Source organism: Gavia stellata, chromosome 9 (genome assembly GCF_030936135.1).
Source record: "Gavia stellata isolate bGavSte3 chromosome 9, bGavSte3.hap2, whole genome shotgun sequence".
Classification (NCBI taxonomy): Eukaryota; Metazoa; Chordata; class Aves; order Gaviiformes; family Gaviidae; genus Gavia; species Gavia stellata.
Window position 1 is genome coordinate 1403230 of NC_082602.1, and position 25615 is coordinate 1428844.

The 25615-nt window shown below is 43.9% G+C and overlaps 1 protein-coding gene across 2 annotated transcripts in view; it reads left to right on the forward strand.

The window, feature by feature from the left end:
- Positions 1-25615, forward strand: part of PRKG1 (protein kinase cGMP-dependent 1) — a 520194-nt gene that overhangs the window by 485761 nt on the left and 8818 nt on the right. For both annotated transcript variants that reach the window (XM_059821041.1, XM_059821042.1), the window contains exons 10-13: positions 3262-3358; positions 17564-17703; positions 22151-22240; positions 24711-24852. In XM_059821041.1, coding sequence (XP_059677024.1) covers positions 3262-3358; positions 17564-17703; positions 22151-22240; positions 24711-24852 — 469 coding nt within the window. The remainder of the gene's footprint in view (positions 1-3261; positions 3359-17563; positions 17704-22150; positions 22241-24710; positions 24853-25615) is intronic.

Genomic DNA, 25615 nt, shown 5'->3' on the forward strand with positions numbered 1-25615 from the left:
GCTGAGTTATTTCCACCTCATCTTGCCCAAGCGCGGTCCAACTGTCTCTACCATTCATCCCATCTCTGTTATATTCCCAGGGAATATCCCAAGCGTCTTCCCCAGTATCTGAGTGTAGCAGATTTCTTCAACCTGGTCCAGAACCGAGCATTTTCCACCAGCCACACCAATATTAATTCTTAAACTTCTTCTGGACTTCTTTGCACTGTCCTCGCAATGCCTTGAAAGGGTACTTTTTCTTTTGGAGGTGATAAAATTAAGACATGACATATGTTTTTCACTGCAGTTTTGTCGAGCGAGGAGCACACGCTGCAAAACACTGCAAGCTTCTGTTTAGGGAGCGGCACGCTCCAGTTGAGGCAGTTGAAGGACAGAAGTTGAATTCACATTTGAAATTTCAGGATGAGGATTACGCCCCGATTTCTGATTTAGGAGATGGCTTGGGAATATTTGCATTTCGATATTTTTATTTAAGTGACTGAAGAGATTTACTCTTAAGCTTTGCAGGTCTGAAGTGCATGACTCCTATTAGTTTATAGGATTTTGATTTGACTTTGACCTTTGTAGCTGGGAATAAAACAGAATTCAGATGTGACTGTTGTTACTAAGCATGCAAAGGGCTTGCTTGCTTGATTTTACACGTGTTTTGGTTTCACTATATATTTTTGGAATTTGTTTTGGTTTTTGGATGCCTGTTGCACAGTATGTAGAAAACGGCATCCAATTTGTTTTATATGCTTCATTGCACTTGTACGTACTAACTACACATAAGCAGTCTGTCAAAGAGAATTAGCCAAGAGATTTCAAAAAGCAATCACAATAATGCTGCAAGTACATTTTTTAAGCAAAATAAAAAATACATTTTTTTTACTTTAAAAGCCATCAGCAGAGCTTTCGGCTTCTGCGACTCAACACACAAAACGATGAAGAAGTTGGGACTGGAGCGGCAGATCCCATCTCCCATCGAACTGAGGGATTTTCAGGAGAATTGGTGGAATTTGCAGGGGCTGGGAGTATGGTCCTGCTTGCCTTGCCAGCACCGTGCCATGTCTTACCTAGTTTTTGTCCTCTCACATCGCGTGATGTGAACTATACATCAGTTTTGTAGGACTTGGCCGTCTTTCAGGATAAGAGGTGTTATAGGGAAAAAACCACTTCCCCTCTCTGTCCCATATGTTTTTGGAGACCCTAACCCTTCTGACACACTGCTCTTTGGCATCTCTCATCCCCTGCTTGCTCAGCATTGAGAAATCCTCACTAGTTGCCCAGGGGAGAGGACGCGGTAGCTGGTCCCCTGCCTCCCCGGGAGCGCGAGATGGCTTCCGTCTGCATTTTCTTCCCTGCCTCCTTCCACCAAGAAGGGAGGCTCCCAAGCCTTGGGCAAAGGTGATGCAGGGCTTCTTGACCTGAAGGTTTGCATCCGTTGTTTGACTGTTGAAGGGAAATTTTCCATGCTGGGATCTCATCTTCCTAGCAATTATAAATCATTAAGGGTATTTAACTGGTCAGGAACACGAAAGATAACTCATGTGCTGTCTATACATTTATCACGAAAATGAGACTCATCTCATTGCTCTGTCACCCCTAAAATGACGTGTCTGCTGTGATTTAGAAGGGAACGCATAAATATGTCTTTCCTTTCGCAGAGGTTTTTAGTGACAGGTTTATTATGCACCTCATGATGAGTATAAAGTGATCGATAAGCAGCTGCGTCACACAAGGTTATCCCAAGTTCGAAGCAGGCTCGGTACTGATTGGTTTCCAAAATCGGATGCATCGGGCTGCTGTGGCCACAGGAGCAAGGTCACCGCGAGGTTCTGGTGACAGTATAAATAACAAAGCAGAGCTTAAGTAATTTGTCGACAGCCCCTCCGAGATAAAATTGTGCTTTATTGCATTGGATTTGGGGCTTCGTGATGTGACCTTTCACCCTTTTGGACACCACTTTTTGTTTTTCCCTTTTGACTTTAAGGTATTTTTCTTTTCTCTTTCTCCCCCAATGTCATTGCAGTTTTAAATAGACTAAAGAAGGTGGTTTGAAGGGAACAAGTCCATCAAATCCATCCTATTATTGAATTAGATCAGAGACAGGCGTGACAGATAAGGTACATTAAAAAGATAGTTGGATACGTATAGATGATTGTGGCTAACACTATGATGTTTTATCTTCACGCTAGCGTTATCACGCACAAATGAAGCATCCAGGTGAAATAGCGGATTATGGTCTATCTGTTCGTTGCAAGATATTATGGCTAAAATTAAGTACTGAAAACCAAGCCACCTCCCCCTTTACACCCTCCATGCCTCTCTCCATAATCCCGTCAACGCTCTTTTCCCATACAAGTCTGTGTCACCAGCGGCCAAAGGTTGTACACGCACGGGGACTTCTCCGGCAGCTGAATGTCAAACTTTATTGAGTGGGTGGATCCTGTTCATCCATTTCCCCCTGAGCCTTTCTAAAAATACCATAAACCTTGACAAGGAGCTATTTTAGAGGAATCATATTCATGAGGATAGTCATGGGAAGCTTATTTTGGCAGGCTTGCATGTGTTCGATTTGCATGCTTCCTTAGTCAAGGGCTTGGTGAACTTGTGTTGCGAGCCAGTTGGACATGGGCTTAAGAGAGAGCATCTGGATTTTGGGACCTCCTGGGTTGGGACGTCTACTCCAAGGGAGTTTATAGGAGGAAAAGAAGTGAAGATATTCTTATAGGAATGTTGAGATGTGACTGAAGTCATTCATTTCAGGCATTTGCACACCAGCCCGCAGCTTATCGGATCCGATTTCATAAAACCTGGCTGTGATTTCTCTCCAGGGACCTTAATGATCTTGCCACTTTCAATAAACATTTCTAGAAACTACTGCCAGCCTGTGGATAAGAGAGACTCCTATGAGAGACTTTATCTTCCAAAAATACTTAAAGACACCAAAAAACCCCCACCCACAAGAAGATCAATAGAAAATGACAAAATGTAGCGTTTGCTGGGTAGCTGGAGCTGAATTGCAGTACCAGACATTTGCATTGTAGGCATGCAGTAGGTATGTTTGCTTTTCTCACTTGGAAAACTCTGCACATCGGAGCGATGCTATAATTGGGACCAGCAAAACGATGAGTGTGACTAAAAGCAAACTGTAAGAGATAAGATGGAAATTAAGCAGGTAAAGGCTGTTCCACGCTCATGCCATTCGGGTACGGTATTGCGCAGTACTCATGTTTGCACCTCTAAGAAATTTCCGTTTTTTCGCATAAAAACATCCAGATACGAAGCCGAAGCTGCCTTCTTCGCCAACCTGAAACTGTCTGATTTCAACATCATTGACACGCTTGGAGTCGGAGGGTTTGGACGAGTTGAGCTGGTAGGTAACCTTTTCTTCTTTCAAGTTTGCATGATCTCCTAAAATAAGTACTGTGTTACGAATTTTTCTTCGTTATTACATCCGAATAGCTGGAAGAAAATTATGTGATGGGATTATATATTTTCTAATGGTTGGAGGAAGCTGAATTACATTTCCTGGTAAATAAAAATGTACAAATAAATGCTTTGCAGTAACCAAGAAGAATTTATGTACTAGCTTGAGAGAGGAGCACGCATCTTCTCTCTCCAAGTGGTCCTATGTTTATGGCATTGATTGCCTTTTAAAAACAACCTCAAGGGTTGTGCGGCTGTTGAATGCCAAGATCAAAAGAGCAACCTAAAAATCTTACTTAGCCAAAACTGGAGTAACGGTACGATGTTTCTTCTAAGCAGTTTCTAATTCCGGTCTAGAGATAGATCTCCTTGGTTATCACAAAAGCTGTAGATTCAATGCCTGGAATGTGACAGTGCTCACAGAAAGCTGCTTATTTTTGGCAGAATTTTAGAGAAAGGGAAAAATCTGAACTGGCTTTTTGCTCTGCTTGGATTAAGAGCTCTGTAGTCTTTTTTGAAAACAAAGCCTGAGCAGAAGGAGCCTGAAACGGCAGCCGTTGCGTGACCCGTTTGTAATAATCACGTAAATACAAAAACTTACGATAGAAAGAGGGAGCTTAGTTTACATCACAGCGCTGATCACGGAGGAGCTTCTGATACCGGACACTAGTACAGTATGTTAGGAACTCCTGTGAGTTAGGGGCAGAAAAGTGAACTTCAGGGAAATCCGCACTCCGTAACCCTGCGGGAGCCAAACGCACCCGTAGTGCTGGGAACTGGAAACCTGGCAAAACGAAGTGTTTCGGTAATTATTTGCCCCGTAACAGGTAAATTTGGTGTGAAAAGCACAACTCGCTCTTCCGTGTGATTTATTTCTGACTTTTCCTGTTTGGATGTGTGTAAAATCATGCGGAGGAGAGCACGTCCGTGAGAACGCTGTTCCCTTCCTGGGGTTGGGGCTTGGGGTTTTATTTATTGACTTATTTGATATTAGCAACTGTTGTTTTGGAAGACAGTCATGAGAGCTCACGCGTAGCCTGGGAAGACTGTCCTTGCCCCGCTCCTTTTATAGTCATCTGCTGTGGAGGATGCTTTAGAGCAGGGCTTTAATTCGGGTTGCCCTCAACCTCCCTTTTGAAGGCCCTTTCCCCTCTGTTGACAACAGCATGAAGCTCAGGAGATTTGTCTCCTAAATTAACATCACCGCTGGCTTTGCCGCCTGAGGTGACCTGTAGTGGGGGACCCACCAGTTTGGGGCTTGTTTAGACTCTTGTGGAGGATCGTGTGAGGTTTGTTTTCATTTTTAAGGCTTTTCTGATGCATGCTGTCAAGCTTTGAAAACCTCCACATGTTCCTGGGAAGGTACGTGAGTTTGTCTTCGTGAGGGGTTGTTTATGGGACCCTCAAACCGCAGGGATACAAAAACAAATTGGAATGCGCTATCGATGGCCGTGGGCCAGTCGTCCTCTGGCTGCTCGCAGAGTTCATTTGGAAGCTTTAAGATGTTGACCAAAACCACATCTTATCGACGTGTGACGCTGGGCCAGGCATGAGGAAGAGCAGGAGTTGACATGCTCTGTCGCTTCAACGACATTGCGGTCAGGTAGAAATATTGACATCTTCGGAGATGTCCGCATCTCCGAAGCCCTGGTGCCACCTACGCAGCCTGCAGAAGGCTACTGGTGGGAGAAACGTTTCCATCACCTCATAGGGGTTTTCTTCAGTGGTGGGTGCCCCTCTCCTGAGCAGGAAAATGCTGGTCACGGTCATTTTCTGTAGTTCTTAAATAATACTGAATTACATACAGAAGGAGAAAAAATATTTTAAAGTTGAGCTTAACACTCTGGATTTTATCGTTTTTCTTTACCACCAAGGGAAGTTTTATTATTAAAACAAGAAAATACTCTTTTTGTCAAAACTGAGCCTAGAATTGCTACCTCTTGCTTCTGTCTTCTCCATGAAAAATATGTTTTATAATTTAAGGCTAAAAAATGAACTAATGCAAAACGTATCGGAGGAATTGACTCTTTTATTGCCTGAGTGTGTTACGGTAGCCTGCTAGTGCACAGCACCATTGGTACTTGTCCCTGGAAAACATTCATTTTTGCACTTTCTGAGAGTAAAATTAATCAAATAAATAAAGTACATTGCAAGGAAGGGGGTTTTTATAGCTTTACCTCAGCCGCTCTGGCCAAGCCCCCCCAGGGCATCTCCATATCCTTCAAGGGGGCAACTGGGGGTGTCTGGTTGGAAACTGGAATGTCTCAGGCTTGGTTTGGGTCTTGCTGGCCAAGAAGGAATAACACTCCCATTGGTCTGTGTTTCAATTTCCAGCTGTGGTTTGTATTAATATACGCTGGTTTTCCAGACACCTCCGTGAATGCTGGCTGTTTGGAGAGGTCACCCCTTCAATGCATCCGTACACAAGTATATAGCTTTTAGACAAGCCAGCCTCAAATTTAAATAATTCTCAATCCTGGGGAGATTACACATGGAAATACCTTCTTGTCCTGATTTTCTAGGTAGTTTTATTTTTCGTATGTCAAGAGGCATCTCCAACAGATTTGCATTGGTGTGGTACGTAATCTGCTCAGTTTTTTGATGGCTGCTGGATGCTTCTTGCCACATTGATAGGACAAAAGGAAATGGCCTCAAGTTGCACCAGGGGAGGTTTAGACTGGATATTAGGAAAAACGTCTTCACTGAAAGGGTTGTCAGGCACTGGAAGAGGCTGCCCAGGGAGGTGGTGGAGTCACCATCCCTGGAAGTATTTAAAAGACGTGCGGATGAGGCGCTTAGGGACATGGTTTAGTGGTGGGCTTGGCAGGGTTAGGTTAATGGTTGGACTTGATGATCTCAAAGGTCTTTCGAACCTAAAAGATTCTATGATTCTATGTCTTGTCCTTATGGATGCTGTTCTCCTTTTTCATCCCCAAGTAGACTATGTAATCAACTTTTATCCAGGCTTCTCTCAAGGGGAGAAACCAGCTGAGTAGTGGCTGTGCTATTTTAGACGGGGACCAACTCTGACGCTGGAACAAGAGCAAATAAAGGCTTTTGTTCACTTACAGTAGGACCTGTGTGGTCCTCAATGTTTGAAAAGCAAACAGGCGGGTTGGAGAGACCACAGCCTGCCCAGGGCCGACCGGTGCCACATTCCTAGGACAACCCTCCCGCATTTCGGAGGGCTGCCAAGTAGGTGCAAGCTGCTCCGGGACATGTCTCGCGCAGCTGGTGGACACCTCCCTTAGCAGGGCAGAAAGAAAACAGTAGGAGTGGACTTCTTGTTTTTTAATAGCACGGATTCACAGATGCATCCGCTGTTTTTTGCAACTCGGCTTCTCAGCACTGTGTCAGTTGAGCATCTTCTGTGCTGGGATCCAGGTGCCTCAATAATACGTCGGAACAGGGAATGAGAATGTCGTCTCAGGTTCATATCCCACCAAGCACTGCTTTGCAGAGGACAGGGATGTAGGTCAGGTGTCCTCAGCCTTCGTAAATCATCTCTCCTGAACTTTATTGCTCTTGTCTTTGTTCTTTAATTTCCTTTTAATTTAAGTCCTGTGTTTCTAATCATCTGCCCCAGGTCAGTTATTTTGGATTTAAATCAAGATTACTTTAGACAGTTCTGAAAGAAATGTATTGGAATATCTGAACATACGGGGTTAGAGTCATTATTGCTGTGAAATCAGTTCATGTAGGCTATGGCTGAGCACAGGTGGACTGAAAATCAGGTCCACGACTGAACACGTGCCTTTTTGTTATATTGATTTACGCAGTTATCACTTCCAGCAATCACTCAGAGATGGAGGAAGGCGAAGATTTTCAATCACTCCTGTTGTTATAAAATTGCAAAAATAATATATTTTCTCCACACCCCATCACAAGTTTGATTGAGACTTGGTTTCAGCTACATCTTTGTTCACTTCCCAGGACAGATACGCCAGTGACAACCTATAGACTTACCCACCGTCCCTGCACGTATGCAAGCTTGGAGGGAGCTGTGCCTTCTGCACTCCCATGGGTAACATACGGCTTGGGACATCCTGAAGGCAGCAGGCAATAGGCAGATTAAGGACAGCCTCAGTTTTTAGCCCTGACTCGACAAAACATTTAATCATATGTTTTAACGTTCAGCAGTTTTGCGGAAGTCGATGGCACTTAAAGCACCTATTTCAACCATGTGGTCATTAAACCTCAGGCTGGAAGGGACCTAAAGAGATCATCATCTAGGCAGACTCAAATATACCCAACCACTTCTGACCAGTTTTCCCTAATTTGTCGTTGAAGTCTTTAGGGAAGGAGATTCCCAGGAAGGTTTTTCCTAATATTTAACATCTCCCTGCTGTAGTTTGTAGTAGGCTTGAAGTACAAATACATACAACCCTTGAGGTTGGGCTGTATGGATTGGAAGACCGTTATCACGTGAACCTGAAGAACTCTTCTCTTTAAAAGAATGAAAGTGCTTCGTTTGAGCTTTACGTCTAATTCATGCGTTCCAGGCCCGTGATCATTCTTGTTCCTCGGTCTCCAAGTGGCTGTCACCTCTTTGGAGCGATGCCCAGACCGGGCACGTTAGTCCAACCTGGACCTTCTACTGCTCTGGTAGAGCCGGACAACAAGGGGCAGCTCTTTGCCACTACTAACTGGTGTCCTTTTGATTTCAAGTCATCGCTTCAAGTTGTAAAAACCACTTTTAATTCCCTTGCTCTTCTCAAAAGCCCTCCCAGCCCTCTCTGGCTTGATTTTAATAGGCGCAAAGTTAGTACCATTCTTGTTATTTCATAATCCAAGCCGTTAATGAAAATGTTTTATGGTGCCATATACTAGATGGACACCCTTGAAGTCCTTTTGGCTTGACGGTGGCCACTAAAAGCTAAACTCCTTTACGATATGGAGATTAATAAAGACATACGCATAAAAACTGAGCCTTGGTTTCAGCTCCATTTTACTGGGACTATACAAGACCTTTTTAAAAAGGACAGCATGGCATTTTCCATTTTTATTCCTGTTTTAAGAGAAATCTGGCCACAGATCATGAAGTGCAGTCAAATCTATTATAGCCTCTAGCCTGTTTTGTAAACAAAACCATTAGTGAATTAATTAGATGCTGAGGAAAAAACCACTGTAATTGTCTTCCAGTAGACTGACAGATGCATAATTCAGAAATTTATTAGTGGAAGATTCCAATTGCGTAGCTATCCTTTTGTTTCAGCTATTACGAAGCTTTTTATTAGAAAGATCAGTCTTCTCTTTGAAATCTCTTCGGTTTTATTTTCAATTGTCAGGAGTCCTTTGGCCTCCTTCCTTTCGAAAGAACGGGTATTTTGGGTGCCATCAAGGTGAGGAAACCGAGATGGGAGTGAGGAATTTGAAGATCAGGTACCTGAGTAAATCCCACGGTCGTCTGACAAAGAAACTACTGCTACGGAGCTGAGCAAAATGCTGGTTATAAACATTTGGCCTTTTTTTTCCAGCCCTTCTTAACTCTATGCAGGATGCTTAATTTTAATGATACTGTCAGATGGGGCTGGACCACTGCAGAGCTATTTTTTGTATTTTTTTTCCTTTGCTTTTTCATTCCCAATACAATTAAATACATCCTTTGTAGATGGAAACATATTCTCAGGGCTTGTCTGTTAACGGAAAGGATGTTGTCAAGGTTTGGCAAGATGAGATGCCGTTTGTAGCCCATCAAATATTGTCAGAGGCCGGATCAGGACATGAGCTGTCAAGCTGGAGGCTTGAGCTCCAGCTGGAGGTAGGAATAAGACATAAAAATAGGTGCTATATCCCAGACAAAGCCAAACTCAGGAGCGGGACTGGATCAGGTATGGGGTTGGAGAGTTTAGGTCCATCTGATATTTTCAAGAAACCACAGTAGTGAGTTTTTCCATTTGGTTTAGCATATTTTAGCTATATAACCCTTCTTCTGCTATTTACTTTTCATTGGAATGATTTTATGCATGAAACAGTTCACATTCCTCACTGCTTTTTAGCCTTTCCTTTCTAGACGTTTTTGAAAAATGATATTTACCTCTGGGCTTTATAGAGAGACACAAATTTTAATAGATTTCCCAATGCCCTCGCTTATAAAAAACTTAGTTGTGCATGTTGTCAAGCATTGAATATCAATTTTCAGTACAGGGATCAAAACATAGAATTGCAGGGTTTTAGTACAGTTCAGTCTTTGATTAAGCAACTTTAATTGTTAAGCAGCTGAGGTTTTCTAAGGACTGTGCATTTTTTAGTGTGCACTTAGGTATATTCGTAGAGTGTAATTTTGCAATTTATTTTCCTGTAGAGTCCCGTAGGACACAGATTGTGATACGATATTTAGTGCTTTCCCAATGAGTTGAATGTAGACTTTTTCAAAGAAAATAAGGTCACTGGCCTGGACGGTTTCCACCCTGCTGCCCACTTGAAATGAATTCTTGATTCATCCTTCAAAATTTCAGCCTACAGTATATCCTAAAGACTTAATTTTTACTCCATTATTTTTCTTTCCATCTTAGGTCTTTTTTTTTTTCCCTAGACTTGACTTATTTTCCAGTCTAACCCAGTCCGATCACCGTGCCTGTTGGCACGCAGCATGCAGCCAACCCAAAACTAACGCGATGTTGAGCACGAGGTGGAAAGAATATAGTCTATCCTAAAGACATAATTTTTACTCCATTATGTTTCTTTCCATCTTAGGTCTTTTTTTTTCCCTCATCTTCACTTATTTTCCGGTCTAACCCAGTCCAATCGCCATGCCTGTTGGCACGCAGCATGCAGCTAACCCAAAACTAACGTGATGTTGAGCACGAGGTGGAAAGGATATAGTGCGAAGCACCAGGTATCACGCTTGTAAACTGGATATGCAACCCACGATTTCTCTCTAAGCCTTAGGTCAGGAGAGCGGCTGAATCTGGCCTTAAGGACACGTGCAAAGTACCTTCAAAACCCCAACAGAGAGTTCTGCAATACTGAGCACCACAGTAGGCTTTGAGGCATAAATATGAGCTCATACTCCCTCGCTTGCCTAATAACAAGAAATGCTGGGAAGAAAGCAAGCTGTAAGGTATTATGATGGAGAAATCTGTTTCATCCTGGAAGAACATAAATATGTTTAGTACTAAAAGCACGCTGTACTCTTTTGCCGGGGTGGGAGGGGGAGAAGTCGCCGCTTTGTTCGTGCAGCAGTTCAGCTGTTGGGATTAGGAGAGCTCAGCTTGCAAGTGCTGCGCTCAGCAACAGCTGCTGCTATTTTTGTTGGTTCGAAAGCATCTAGCTGGGAAACGGCGGAAAATAAACAACGTTGGACATACCCAGCAAGCCAAAGCATTTGCACTTCAGTTCCCGAGCGCTGCGGTTGAGGCGGTTATTGTTTAACGTGATCCAAAGAGATTCACATTCCATGATAGCGCTGATTTGTGGATCGTTCTATCCGAATAATACATATATATAGCAAAATGCACAGTTAGCAAAAGCCCTTTGGAAAAGCATCTTTGTCATTATAGAGGCATCGCCGTGCCCACACAGGGAGTTCACCAGGAGACGTGAGCAACAAGAAACTTGTCTGTGAGTCGTGAACGCAAGAGTTCAAGAAGAGCTTCTGTCCATCTCCTAAAAGCTCACTGTTACCGTGTGTTTAGGAAAAAGCCACAACTCCAGAGTAAACGAAACATTTTTTACTTGCACAAACTCCGCTCCCTGTGTGTTCCCATTTAGCTGGGAGCCCGGCCAGCTCCCTTGAAGATCAGCAGAAGAGGCTCCTGAGCAAGGTTTTTGTGAGCACGGCGTCCAGACGCTGTGGAAGTTCCTGTTCAAATACCTCCGTTAGATCAGTGAGAAGAAATCTGGAGATTCTTGAGTGGCAAACACCGTTCCAGTATGTAGCTGCCAAAATGAAGGAAGGGTAAACTATAAATATAAATATGTGTTCAGCTATGTTTTTATGCCCTTGGGTCTGTTGCTCTTCCATGGCTTCAGGGGTCTGCGCAGGGTCCCATAGTGGCAAATATTATCTGTAGTAGCTCCTTGGAGAAAAAAACACAACCGTAGGGCTTCTTGGAAAACCCACAGCCATGCCAGAGCTGTAACCCACAGGCACAACGTCTGCGGTAAATGGGAATTCAGAAAATCAGTTGTTCTTCGCTGTCTTCTCCTAGATGAAGATCATGCAGGAATAGAAGAAGAACGGGCGTGAATGAGACAGATGCAGTTAAAGTCGCATATCCTCAGGCTAGGTACAGCAAGGTTCAGGCACCTGACAAGTCTTCGCTGAAAAGAAATCCTTCTTTGGGGGATTGTTCCACATTCTGGTAAATATTTATTAACATTTACAGTTTCTCAAGGTCAGCTTGCGTTGTATCAGTTCAGCTCTCACTGGAGTTGCACGGAAATTGCTCACATTGCAGACAAAATATAATACACATATATGATTTATAGTAAATAGAGGCAGAGAAAGAGGAAGGATAAGAAACATACAGATACACCCATTTACTTTTTTTTTCTGTCGAGGTCTGGATTTTGTCTCATCAATATCCATTTTCCCAGGAAGTCTGAAAAAGCACTAAGGTGTAAAACCGTATTTATTTGTACATGAATTATAGCTGTGTTTAAAAAAAAAAAAAAAAAGCAGGCCTCGAGCGCACTGTGTGTTTTGGAAGTTGCAGAAGTTTATACACGGTAAAGCAAAGCAATGCTTTTGGAGCGGTTCCGACATTTTCATATAAGCACGGGGAGCCCAGGAGAAGCCAGCTGAGGTCTAATGAAACAAGGACTTGGAAAAGCAAGAGTGGTTGGATCTCTTCTCTTTCTCCTGTCCTTCTCCTTCTTCTCCTTCTCCTCTCCTTCTCTTCCCTTTTTCTCTTCCTCTTCTCCCCTGCGTTCACCTCTTGTCCCAACCTTGTAGCATTCCTCTTCTGCTCAACTCGCTACCAAGACATCTTCACCCCCTTCCTGGTGGACTTTTGAAAGTTTCTTTACTGAAGCAGCATCCTTTTCTCAACGCTGAAAAGTTAAAGGTCGTCCTGTGAATTCAACTTCTTAGCAGCAAAATGAGGCCCATTTCCCTCCTCGTGTCCTCTTCGAGGGAACTTCTCTTTGAATGTATTTTCAGATAGTGACCCGTCTGTTTGGGTTCGCTAAGGGGTAGCTTTGTCCCGATGACTCAGGCTGCCAAAAACACCACCTGGTGACATGGGAATGAGGCACCACGCTGAAGCGCAGCCAAAGGCCATGACGTTGGGTGGACGACGCTTCCCCCGCGACCACAAGGCATGCAGGGAGAGGGCGGCTGTGGGACTAGCAAAGAAGAAAGCTGCTTCTTTCAACTCCTGTCCACCCCGATGTTGTGGGGCTTTCTTGCTTCAGAGGTCTGGATGGGGGTCACACGTGGAGGACAGGAATAGCTGCCTCTTCATGAGGTTGGCAATTGCCTCGAGCTCCTACGATGGGAAGGGGCTGAAGGATGGAGGAGTCTGCCTCTTCCCATGTAGTCCAGTTAATACCTGCTGGTTGAAGGTGCAGCCACGGCTCCAAATGTGAGTGTGATATCCCATCACCGCAGTGCTTGGACCGGAATATTTTGCAAAATATATATGTGTGTGTATATAAATAATATTATATTTATATTAGATACGCATCTCAACATATATGCACTATATATTTTCTAAGTATATTATATCTTTATGCAAACACGTCTATATGAAAAATAAAAACAACTCATTCTATTTTACTTCTACAGTTGGCTCGTTTAGCTATAAACAATATTTCTGCAGTTATTCTTGTCGCTGGCATGCAGTTCCATGTCCTGGATCAGAATCCTGCAGAATGACCTAATCTCTTTAATTTTACCTCTTCTCTCTCTGGCTTTGTACGTCACATCTTTGAGGTGGGGTTTGGACTTCATTTAACTATGCTCCCTGTTGCATTTTCTTGCATTTTGGAGAGAAAATATATTCCTGTTCCACGACTGAAAGGGCTTGTATCCTTCTCCAGAGGTTCATTTGTAACAGAGAGGGCAAGAGCTCAAGTAGATTCACGGGGAGGGAGTCCATCCAGGAGAGCATGAGTAGTAACTACAGCTTTCCGGGGGTTCCCTGTTTTGGGAATTACTGCACTGGGAAGGATGGTATGGGTTTGCTCTCGGTGGAGGTTTGCTGTTCAGCCTGCTTTGCATTTTGCGATAAAGTCCGTGCAAGTTGGAGGCAGAATGGCAGCCAGGGACCATGTGCCAGAGCTCAGTGATGAGATGGATGTAAAATGGAAAGCTGCAACGTGTGTATGAAGGTGGAAAGAAAGAGAAGGAGTATACTCTGTGCTATAAATTTTATTTGTTATTTTTCCCTGCCACTGGGCCTTTCAGTAGATGCGTGACTTTAATATTATCATTGAACATGGACATCTACAGTGGCCTTGATGTTTGCTTTTACCATCAGTGCACTGGATCTTCAAGAGAGATAATTTTGGATATCTGTGTGCTGGTGAAAGGGCAGTGACTGGGTAAGGTCAATGCGAGGAGAGGAGTGAAAAAAGGAGGAGGGAAGTGATCAGAAATTCTTTTAACTTGCAAATAAAAGGTTGCGAGAGATGGAGGTTGGTGGTTACCCTGTGTCCATCCTCCTAGCAGCTCGGCTGCTCTCAGAGAAGGGCGATTGAAACCCAAGGCTCCGGCAGGTCTCCACCAAATCAATACTCCCGGGGAAGATGTTGCTTCCAAGTGAGTGAAAGCTGATCTCCTGAGCTGTGTAGCAAGGATGGCTCCTTTGCAAACTGTCTTCCATGGAAAACTGCATGCTTTTCCCTTTTCTGAAGCATTTGGGACGTTTTTGTGGTGGGTTTCTTTGGGAGGCTGAGCTTCCTCCCCAACCTACCCCTCTCCTTCTGAGCCGAGACTCAAAATCCTTGTGGCTTCTGTGCTATTTTTCTCGTTATAACTGGAGGACAGGGTGTTCTTAGCAGCCTATTCTCATCCTCTCAACATTAATCCTTTTTTTTTGTAAAGTAAGAAGTCCGGGTGACTCCTGGATATGATTTTTTTTCTATTTTTGAAATGAGATTGGAGTTAGACATGGGGATTTTTTTCTGTTAACTATCACGAGCTTAATATTAAAAATCCCTGTTTGTAAGAATAATCGAAATGGAGTTCCCCAGCTTTACATCATAAAAATAGTCCTCACAGTTACCGCATTTGGCAGAAAGACCAAAGCAAGGAGAGGACTCAGGCATGTTGAAGAAGGAGGAGAAGTCTGCAGGCTTCATTTTCCAGGTGGACAACCAGGTGATGCAAACTTTTAAGCCTTAGATTTTGTACCTCGGCAGCTTATTTTGGTGCATCAGCAGGTTTAATGCAAATTCATCCCCCCACGCTCTCAAACTCTCGCCAGTCCTCTGCGTTACGAAGCACGGCAGGAGTGGGAATGGAAAATGGATCTAAATTCTCCTGGGGCGTTAGGTCAAAGTCTTGCATTAGCTGATTGTAGCCGCCTGATTGTTCTATATTTAAACATTTGCGGCAGTGATAACATCATCAAACACCAAATAAAGCCACTGCCTTCTGCTTCCTTATAGTAATTTCCTTTCCTGTACGTATTTGGAAGCTGTGCAGGTACGTATAGGCAAGCAGGTTGCTTCCCCAGACTCTCCATCGTGCGCATGGGCATCCCTGAAAAAACAGTTATTCATAGAAGAAATAGCCTTTTTAATGAAAGACACAAAAATTAGGTGGTTGGCATGCGTGGTATGAAAATAATAATACCAGAAGGGGACACATTGGGATTTATTCATACTACCCTTTATTATAAAATACTGGAATTTATTCATCTAAGCCTCCACCACGTTATTGTGTTTATTTTTAACACTGGTGCCTGGTACACATTAAGAGTAGGAAAACAGGAATTTATTGTTTCGAGTAAGTTTAGAGTGCGAAATACCTTTTCTTTTTCTTTTTTTTTTTAACGTTTCATGTCCAAATTGACCAAGAAGTGTTCAAATTTGCTACTGGAGCTACTTTCTTGGTGCCACTTTTCATTATTATTTGTCTGTGGACAGCCTAACTTTAAAAAATACAGGCTGAAAGAAAACAAATCTGATCTGTAATATCTAATAGCACAGGCTTTGGTTCGAAGTAATTTGTGTGGCAGTTGATTGCGCTTGTCCATCACCAGATGGATGGGTCTGATGGGAAACCACGCAGTCTGGATTGCCGTCGAAAGCAAGAGGGATAAGTTCTCCAGAAGGATATGCTTAGTGATATTAAACCTTCTTTCTTTTTTTTTTTTGCAAGTTTTGGTAAATTCTGCTCAGCCCAGATTTTACCTTAACTTTCTTCCTCGCTTCATTCCCTGTGTGTCACCTCTCGCCCTGCTCCCCTGAAACGGGGATTTGATTTCGATGGTATAATATCAAATAATTTAGTTCAACCAGTTGAACTAAAGTCCGTACGCCATTTATTCAAAATGAAACAAAAAAACCCAACCCAAACCCTAACCCCAAACCAAAAAAATGTTTTTATCACTTTCAGTCTGCCATAAATGCAGAATTTCTTTCTGCTTTGAGCTGTGGTCAAACCACATATAGCAAAGGCAGCGCCGTGTAGCACCAGTTCAATAAATAACTGGGCAGCTCTACTGCAAAGATGAGGAAAAATGGTTTTCTTTATTTTATGTGGATTGTTTAGGTCTTTGTACCCTGTCTCCCTGAAGATTAAATAGCAAACACGGGCTTCATGCAAAGATAATAATTACGAGTTTCAGTGTGAAATACACAACAGCGCCTTTGGAAAAAGAACAGTTTCATGTGGGCTTGGAAATGCTTGTGCCTGCAGGGAAAATAAGAAGCCGCAAATCTGGGGACTGGAACCCCAAGTGGTTTTAAAACAGATAGAGAAATACATGCAAACATCCATACATATTGAAGAACTTAATTAATGATGAAAACTTTGGCCATAGACCGGTGGACTCCCATTTATTAGGGTTTATTTCTGTTGTGGTGGTGGAAGTCTCTTTGCCAGCTGAGAATCAGCCTTTTGGGTTTGATTTTCTCAAGCTGTACGTATCTTTGTGGACAATCAGAGTACCGGTTTGATTTCTGACAAGGACGGGATGCTGAGGATACCAGCCATCCTTGCATTTTCCCTGCCACCTGAACCGTTACGTAAGCAAAGCAGATGCAGAGGAAACTTTAAGGTTATGGTATGCAGCCTACGAAAAGTGTGGACGGGGCCGTGTCTCATATCAGCCCGCATCTCTGTTACCAAGAAAATATAAAAATAGATGTTATATTAAATAAATTGCGATTGCATGAATGTTGGCTCCTAACCTAAAAGGCAAACTGGATTTCTGATGGGGCTTGACAACAAACAAGCCGCTCATCTGCTGGCTGAAGCCAAATTCCTACAAGAAAACCAAAATAGAAGTCGCCAAATGGCACTTCTTACTATAAAGGGGGGAAAAGCATTTAACTGGCAACTGCTGGGGGAATTTAGCAAACTAAGAGGCCTGGTAGGTCAGTGACGAGGTTCCTTTCTCATTTGGTGGTGACTTAAGAGGGGATGGCAAAGATGGAAAGGATGGCTGCCTTCCAGCTGTCTTTGGGATGGGTACCGGTCCCTCGGAGCGGGCTGGTTCAGAAGTTACCAGGGTTACGCCGGCGAGCAAGCAAACAACTCCCTTCAACCTCGCCTCGGGCAATCAGGTTAAAAATAGGTTGCTGAGGCTTAAGGTTAAAAGTAAAGACGTGACCGAGCGGTGCCGTTGAAAAGCCAGCTCTGCTCATCCTCCACAAACATCCAAGGACTGCGTTTCCCTGCCAGAGCCGGTGCATTTGTTACTAGCTATAGAAAAAGGCTTTGTGAAAGTTGTTCGTTAGCTAGCAACGTCTTCTGACCTGAGCGTAACGCTGACGGTTGGGTTTTCCCTAAAACACATGGGGTTTTAGAAATGGCTCGTCAATTTAGCAATAGGCCAAGTATTTAGAAATTTGGTTCATACCAAAGTGAAGGTGATGACTGAAGACATGAGAGGAATTATTTGAAGGTGGGGTGGCGGGATTATTTGAAGGTAGGGTGATGGGATTACTGGATCCCCATGGCAGTTGGACTGTCACAGGTTGGCGGGGGGATGCGCCCAGCTTCTAACCATTGCGTTTGCCTGCTTTACCCAAGGTCCAGTTGAAAAGCGAAGAATCGAAAACGTTTGCCATGAAAATACTGAAGAAACGTCACATCGTGGACACGAGGCAGCAGGAGCACATCCGCTCAGAGAAGCAGATCATGCAGAGCGCGCACTCGGACTTTATCGTGAGGTACCGTCCCTCCGCCTTATGCGCTGCCGTGGGGGATCTCGGCATTTCGTAAAACCACGGAGGAATAATCCATCCGTCACCAGCAAACCCTTTAGCCATAGCTTCCCTGCAAGGGACTGCAGGTGCATGGAATAAGGTCTTCTCCAGGCAAACATGAGATTACTCTGCCCATGGGGGACATCCACCCAAGCCTAAACTTAACTCATGTCTTAACTGGTTTGCATGGGCCCCATGCCGTGCTAACATGGCTTTGTGGCTCCTGGAGCAAGCACGCCGCTACCCTGCAGCGTGGACAGCGCTTGCCGATGCTGGTGGGCAACACTCCGTGTAGACCTACACAGCATGACTTGGCATTGTCTCTCTCTGCTCAGGGTTAATTTTCTTATTATTTCTGAATTTTCCTTCCTGCAAAGTGAAGCTGGAAGGCAGGGTTTATCTTCTGAGATCACGTGCTGCTGTGTGAATAAATACCCAGCACTTCTCTTTAGGGTGTGTTAGGTAGATCCGGCTCAGTGTCCCTTGACTCATCATAGGCAAATGCCTAAACCATATCGCTCCCCAAAACTTAAGCAGATGCAGTTCTTCAGTGAATCAAGTCAGGTGCCAGGCATTTTTGTTTGGTTTAAGCCTAATAGCGAAGTTCTCTGTATCTTCAAGGATTGTGAGCATCTGTCAGCAGGAAGCAGAGATGGTTCTTCATATGGTTTAGGTCAGGATAAGAGCAGTGGGTGGTGAGGACCTCTGGCAGGGCAATGCATTTCACCGAGCTGGAAGTATCTAAAAGGGCAGCCTCTCGTCTAAGCCAAGGGTGCCACATCCCACCCTCAAAGAGATCCCTGAAGCACTTGCCTTTTGCCAGAGGAGATCAACCCCGCTCCCAAAAATTGCTCCAGAGAGACATACTAACCCAGGGGCAAAAGTAAACCCCTGTGATAAAAATGCAAAGGCAAGCGCATGGCCAAGACGGCCGCCCGTCAGCCGCTAAGGGGGTGTTTCCTTCCCGGGCTGATCCCTGGGATTCCCTTGGAGCCCGCAGCTTCGCCTCTGATTCATGGGTGACAACTGCAGCCCGACACCCTACCCGGCTGCAGTTCCCTTCACGCTGTAATATTTGATTCACAACCGTGCCCCCGTTACCTAGGCTAGAGCTAAATATACCTTGCAGGCTATTTCAGCCTGTAGATTTATTTTTTGAAGCCTGAGCTGTCTCAGGATGGGGACGTAAAGGGAGGTGAAGTGCGGGGCCAGCCAACCGGAGGGACATTTTGACACTGTATCCAGAAATACCCCCTCCTAAATAAAAAGCCAGACCCTGCAAATGTTTCTTAATGGAGCCAATGATATTCATAGCTAATAAAATAAATACTTCTTCTTTCCCACCCTTTATTCTTTCAGTAAGCAGGTGAAAAACGGATGTGTGAGCCGTAGATCTTCTCCTTCTGTATCACGCAATATTTCCCGTCCTTTACAGGAACAAGCCTCCCTTAACTATTTTTAATACCCTGTGGAAATCCTGCGCTGAGAAGGGACTTTCTAAGTCATAAAGTCCAACCTTTTGCTATTGCATGTGCCGCAGCTTGAAAATCCTCTCTGGTTTATCAGACTCTGTGTCTGCATTTCCCCCTCGCTTCTCCTTTTGCACAGCCACGGGGATTTGAAGTTGTTACAGTTTCTATCCTAAAATTATTCCTAAACTGTTTATACCCTTTCTTGGGCCAGCTGGGATAATATTTTTCTGGGTGCTACAGGCAGAAATCTTACCACATCGGTAGATTAATTGTGTTTTGAGATGCCGGGCGAAAGGTGGCTTTAATATTATCTTGGGGCAAGGACGCAAACTCTGGGGTATCAGAATGGGAAAGACAAAATTCCTGAAGAACCCGGTTATTTTCTTAATTCGTCATGAAACTGTTCCTTAAAAATCTTTGGAGAATAGTTCAGTTTGGTTATTAAAATGCATTAAACCAGGCAAAAGACGCAGAAGAGGCCAGATATCACTAAATAAAACTTGCTCGTAGATGAACGAAGAATTTCACAGAACAAAATGCCCCGTGTGGGTTTGGCAAAGGGCCAAACGGGTGTTGAGCCATGGGTGTCTGCACTGGATCTGCAAATATTTAGGTGAATAAGAAAATAAATGAATAAAAAATGAATTCAAACATTGTGACATTTTAAACTTAGGATGGCTTGATCTACTGAAATAGTGCGGTTCCATCATGTATAAACTCTCTGCTTCCATTGCAGTTGATAAACAATATGTGATGATTTTTTTTCCTGTGCATTTTAAGTCAGATTTGATGCCCGTAGAATTTTCTGGAACGCATTTTTTCAGCCGGGCTACCTTAACTAAGGAAAATAATGCCTTGTTTCAGTAGCATTTAAATTACTGAACAGTCAAAAATATTCAGTTACTCATATTTTGGCTTCTTGAATATGTAGGGTTTCTGTAAAGCTACGTGTAGATGAAATGCTTATTAAGATAAATCATATTTTGTCCAGCTGGCAAGAAGTAGGATTTTCTTTGTTAAACCCATAAATTTTAACCATACAAAATGGTCAGTAAGTTTGTGCCAACTTTTTCTGAGAAGCGTGTTATAACTGAGGTTTTAAATGTCAACATCGGTAATACTAGAGTAAGGAAAGATCTGAAACACTGGTTTCTTTGTCCTTTAAATTTTGTTGTGGCTGCAAATAGTACCCTTTAGCTACAGAATATTGCCCAGGTAGATCGGCACTGAGTATATTCAGTACCCAAACTCCTGCCTGCATCACAGCTGCACCTGCTGGGATGTTTTTTCTGTTAAACGGGCGAAAAATACAGCGGGTAGCTGCTGCTAAGCTGTGTGCTGGATGCTACGCAAACACAGACAGCAGACAAATGTTGTCCAGCATCGTGATGGGAAAGAGTATTGGAGCCAAGCTGGAACTGCCGGGGTGTTTTGCCACGTACCTTAAGTTAATATTTAACTGAATGCCTTCAAAAGGAACCGAATCCTGCTGTGTTTTCCCCCTGGTCCATCACACAGCTCCATGCAAGATATTAATAACTGGATTTTATCACTAGCTGGGAATAGCTGCAATCTGCAAAACCACCTGTTTTAATTTATATCGTCTTGGATCAGCCCTTTAATTTTTAACTCTTAGATATTCCCATGAATGGAGCAGTGACAGCATAACAGAATATCCCTCAGCAGTCCCTTCTGCTGCGGAGCTCGGATTTTTAAAATTATTTTCTCAACAGCGCAGCTGCAAAGAAACCTTTCCGGTATCCACATACAGCAGGCTTGTTAATGCGGGCAACCTGAGCCGAAATACCCACACGTGAAACGAAAAGTACAAAAGTAGTTCACAGAATCTCAGAATCACTAAGGTTGGAAAAGACCTGTAAGATCATCAAGTCCAACCATCAACCCAACCCCACCATGCCCACTCAACCATGTCCCGCAGTGCCACGGCCACACGTTCCTTGAACACCTCCAGGGATGGTGACTCCACCACCTCCCTGGGCAGCCTCTTCCAATGCTTCACCACTCTCTCCATAAAGACATTTTTCCTAATATCCAGCCTGAACCTCCCCTGGTGCAACTTGAGGCCATTTCCTCTTGTCCTGTCACTTGTCACTTGGGAGAAGAGACCAACACCCACCTCACCACAACCCCCTTTCAGGTCATTGTAGAGAACAAGAAGGTCTCCCCTCAGCCTCCTCTTCTCCAGACTGAACAACCCCAGTTCCCTCACCCGCTCCTAGTTCAACGTTAATAGTGAAGTGCCTGTGTTTAGTTCCATAGTTTCATAGTTGCATTTGTTTCATGCATCATATTAAACAGAGCAGGGATTTTGCCGCATAATTTAGATCGCACTTGAGAAGGAGGACAGGTTCATAAAGCCTGGCCCATCTATCCCTTTACTCAAATTTTCCTATCCACGTTCAGTCCCTGGGAGGAAGAGGAAGAGTACTTTTAGATGCCTACATGTCAGCAGGTTGTCTTTAAACTCTCCAAATCAGTGGGTTTAAGTTCTGAAATGAAGCACAAATTGGGCGACGCTCCTTTGAGATGATTAAATGGAAGGCAGACTGCAGATCTGCAGCCAGACTCTGTAGCGTGAGGAAAACTTCACTTTCAAGCACATCTGGAAAGCCAAGTGTCAGGTTGCACCAGTAGAAATGGCAGATTTTCTATTTAGCACCCAGAGTAGTGATGACCTCTTCTTTTGAGGTCCATGATACACTTCACCACTCAGATGCCCATCTTTTTCTGCTGAAATATTTCCCACTGGAGAAGAGACATTGAAATGATCTCCTGAAATGTAGCACTGGCTCCGAAAGATACCCTTAGTCTTGCGGTGCTTCCTGGGATGAAGCACACGGTCCGTGAGAAGTGGGAACGATTGGTGCCTTCGCTTGCATGGTGGATTTATTTATGATTTTCTTGTTTGCCAACGACAGGCTCTACAGGACATTCAAGGACAGCAAGTACCTGTACATGCTGATGGAAGCCTGTCTAGGTGGAGAGCTCTGGACAATTCTCAGGGACAGGTGAGTTTTAAGGAACTATTATCTTAAAAAGTAGAATATTACCTAATATGCCTCCCGATAACCAAAGGTCTTTCTCTTTCATGGGCAAAATCTGGATCGTACCATGCTATGTTTAATTTAAGATCCCAGAAAGGCGAGGAGATATTTTTGTTCCTATACAGTTGACTTAGAGATGAAGTGAATCCAGTCATAACTGAGAGTAAAGACTGATGTTGGTTGCATCCAACATGTACAAGGCTTTATGTAAGTGGAGGCTTATCAAGAGCTACTTTCTCATGGCCTCTCTGAAAAAAATGTAGAAGGTGGTGATGGTAGCAATGATAGCCCTGATAAATCACATCTACGACAAGGCTTTGACTGCCCTTTCCCTTTATCTTGATCTCTAAAGGGTACCCCTAAATAGCCGGTGGCATATTTTAATTTTAAGTTAATGAATTAATTAATTTTTAATTGCCTAGAACAATAACTTTTTACGACCACGGAAATTACGGCTGTGTCCTCGGTGCCCATGCTACCGTTTCTCACATTTGAGAGCCTGGACGAAGGCTCAGACACCTGATAGAGAAATGTGGAACTGTCTTAAGGGTGACAAAGACTTTGGGCACCACGTATGATGGCAGAGAATGAGAAAAATCACAGAATGATTAAGGTTGGAAAAGACCTGTAAGACCATCAAGTCCAACCATCAACCCAACCCCACCATGCCCACTAAACCATGTCCCGCAGTGCCATGTCCACACGTTCCTTGAACACCTCCGGTGATGGTGATTCCACCACCTCCCTGGGCAGCCTCTTCCAATGCTTCACTGCTCTCTCAGTAAAGGGTGTGACCCTGCATTGCAGGAGGTGCAACATCAGGGCCAGTCTTGCTGCAGTCTTGCAAGACACACTCCGGAGACAGGTCCTTCCAGTGCGGCACCTTTAGGCATTGCTTCCGTGGCCGTTTTAGACTCTGGACTTACAAACCAAGACCCTAAGGTGGCAGTGGCGTTAGTGAGGGTTCACAGTTGCGAAGGAAATCTGTGGCGAATTGCATTTTCAAAGTAAAATATGCAGAATTCATCAAAGTCATCTGAAAAATCACAATTCCCCATCCCAGAGAAAGATGGGCTTTTTTCATCTCGGCGTTTGCTCCGCTGCCCACCCTCTGTAACTGTGAATAGCAACATCCACCTCTATCACGGAGGCACTGGGGTAAAAAATACCTATTTATATTTCCTCATATTTATGACACAGTCGGGTGTGATAGCGATGAGCAGGAGGAAATCAGTAGTTCTGCATGGGCTTTTAGTGCAGATATCACATACTACACGAGGGCTGCTCATCAAAGTGGGAAAGAGGATCATGCATCAAATCCACACCCTGCAAGGAGCACTACGCCGTCGGGATGCAGAAGCGCCACGGAAAAAAGCAGTTAGGAAAGCATGTAATTACATACCGCGCCGTAACGCGCGAGCCAGTGTGGTCCTGGTATTTCCTGCCTCGGGAGGGTTTGACCTCGCAGCGTTGGGCTTTGGTTGTGTGCGGGTGGGTGGCATGGGGGGTATGTGGGGCGTGCGCGTAATATGCCCATGGGGCAGGAAAAGATGCGAGAAATCGCATGTAACTATGTAATAGGCTCATAATTGGAACATCGTTTAATTAAATTTGGAAAGAGAAAGAAGTGCGTTGGAAAGATTGATGGGAAAGCGAAGACGAAATTCTTTTTTAGTTACCTAGAAAGAATTTTTTGTAATTCTTCCTTTTCCTAACAGCATGCCTTCTCCGGACCATTAAAACGAGAACCGTAGCAAAGTTAACAGGTGCCAGGTTGCATTTTTCATCGTCTTTGTCAGAGGCTGATAATTTCATCTTTAATTTTCTCGGCTTTATATCGTGGTTCTGCTGCCACCTAGCTTAGACAGGCTTCTGAGCTCAGCTAGCTCCCACCACGCGCTCCCGGCAGGCGGGGGGTATGGTTTGCTTCGGAAAACTGGTTGCAAACTGGTGCTGAAACAAAGATCCAAAAGTGCGGTTTACGCTGAATTTGCAATTAACACTTCAAATCCCCACAACTGTCATTTTTCTGCCTTTTGTTACGAACATTAGTACAGGAGTTCTTGATCTCCGCACCTCAAAATAGCTTTATCACCCTTTTGGGTGATAGATTATTGGGTCAAAGATTATAATAAAAAAAAAAAAAAATCACCTTTTACTTACAAGGTAATGATTTGTAAATTTTACTTCTGTGAGATGAAATTATAAAATAAAACCTAAAATATTTTCAATATGAATGTTTGATGTGAAGGTTGATTGAAGGCGAAGATGCTAACTTCAAAAATGGAAATGCAATTAAATGTATTTATAAAGGTGAGTTCGGGGTATTAGAGTGATTCTACTGAACTGTATAGATATTTTAGCAGTAGGGTGAAGTCGAGTAAGGGAAGACATCTAATCGCTTTATCCCCTTTCCCTCTCTCGTTTTATGTAGAGGTTCGTTTGAGGATTCGACGACCAGGTTTTACACGGCGTGCGTGGTCGAAGCTTTTGCCTATTTGCATTCCAAAGGGATCATTTATAGGGACCTCAAGCCAGAAAACCTCATTCTGGATCATCGAGGTTATGCCAAACTGGTGAGTGCCTGCAACATCTGGTTTGCCAAAAAAAGTCACCGCTGCTACCAGACAGCTGGTGTTAGGGGTGGAGGAGAACGCAGCATTAGCCATAGAGGGTCAGAAGCAAAGTCCACCCAGCCCAGGGTCCTGTCTCTGATGGTGGCCATCAGTAGATGCTGAGAAGAGATCGGGGCGAGGGTGTCATCACCCACCACCGGGATGTTTTCCCAACCTCCAGCAGACTCGAGGCTCGGGGTACAGCTGGGCTGGGAAACGCTGACTCTGGCTGAAATTCAGATCTGTGGTCCCGAGGTGGAAACGTTTAGAGAAGAACACCAAGAGAAATCCATCCAGCTGCTTTAGAGCTACTGAAACACTAAAAAATAACTTGAAAATAGGTGTCTTAAAATATCGGTGGGAGAGGGGGAGGACTTGCATCTGTGGGCTTTATATGCAACTGATGAAGCAGATTTTGCAAGCTGCTGTTTCTGTGTCAGGTCCTTTGTGTAAGCAAGAAAAAAAGGCATTCTTAATGGAAATATTAATCATGACCCCATCATGGCAAGAAATTATTATTACTAATTGCTCTGGACTGTGTTGCTGAACTGTGGCCAATACAGCTTCTTGCTTTAGAAGGGCCACTTGTGTTTTAGCACCCATAACACACCTGACTGATCTGTGCAAACTCCTCTGGAACGACTGCGTAGGGCTCTGCCTGAAGCTGCTCTTCCCAGAAGGTCGTGGTCCTTCTCAGTGCTGTCCCCCTGCAAGATCCACCTCC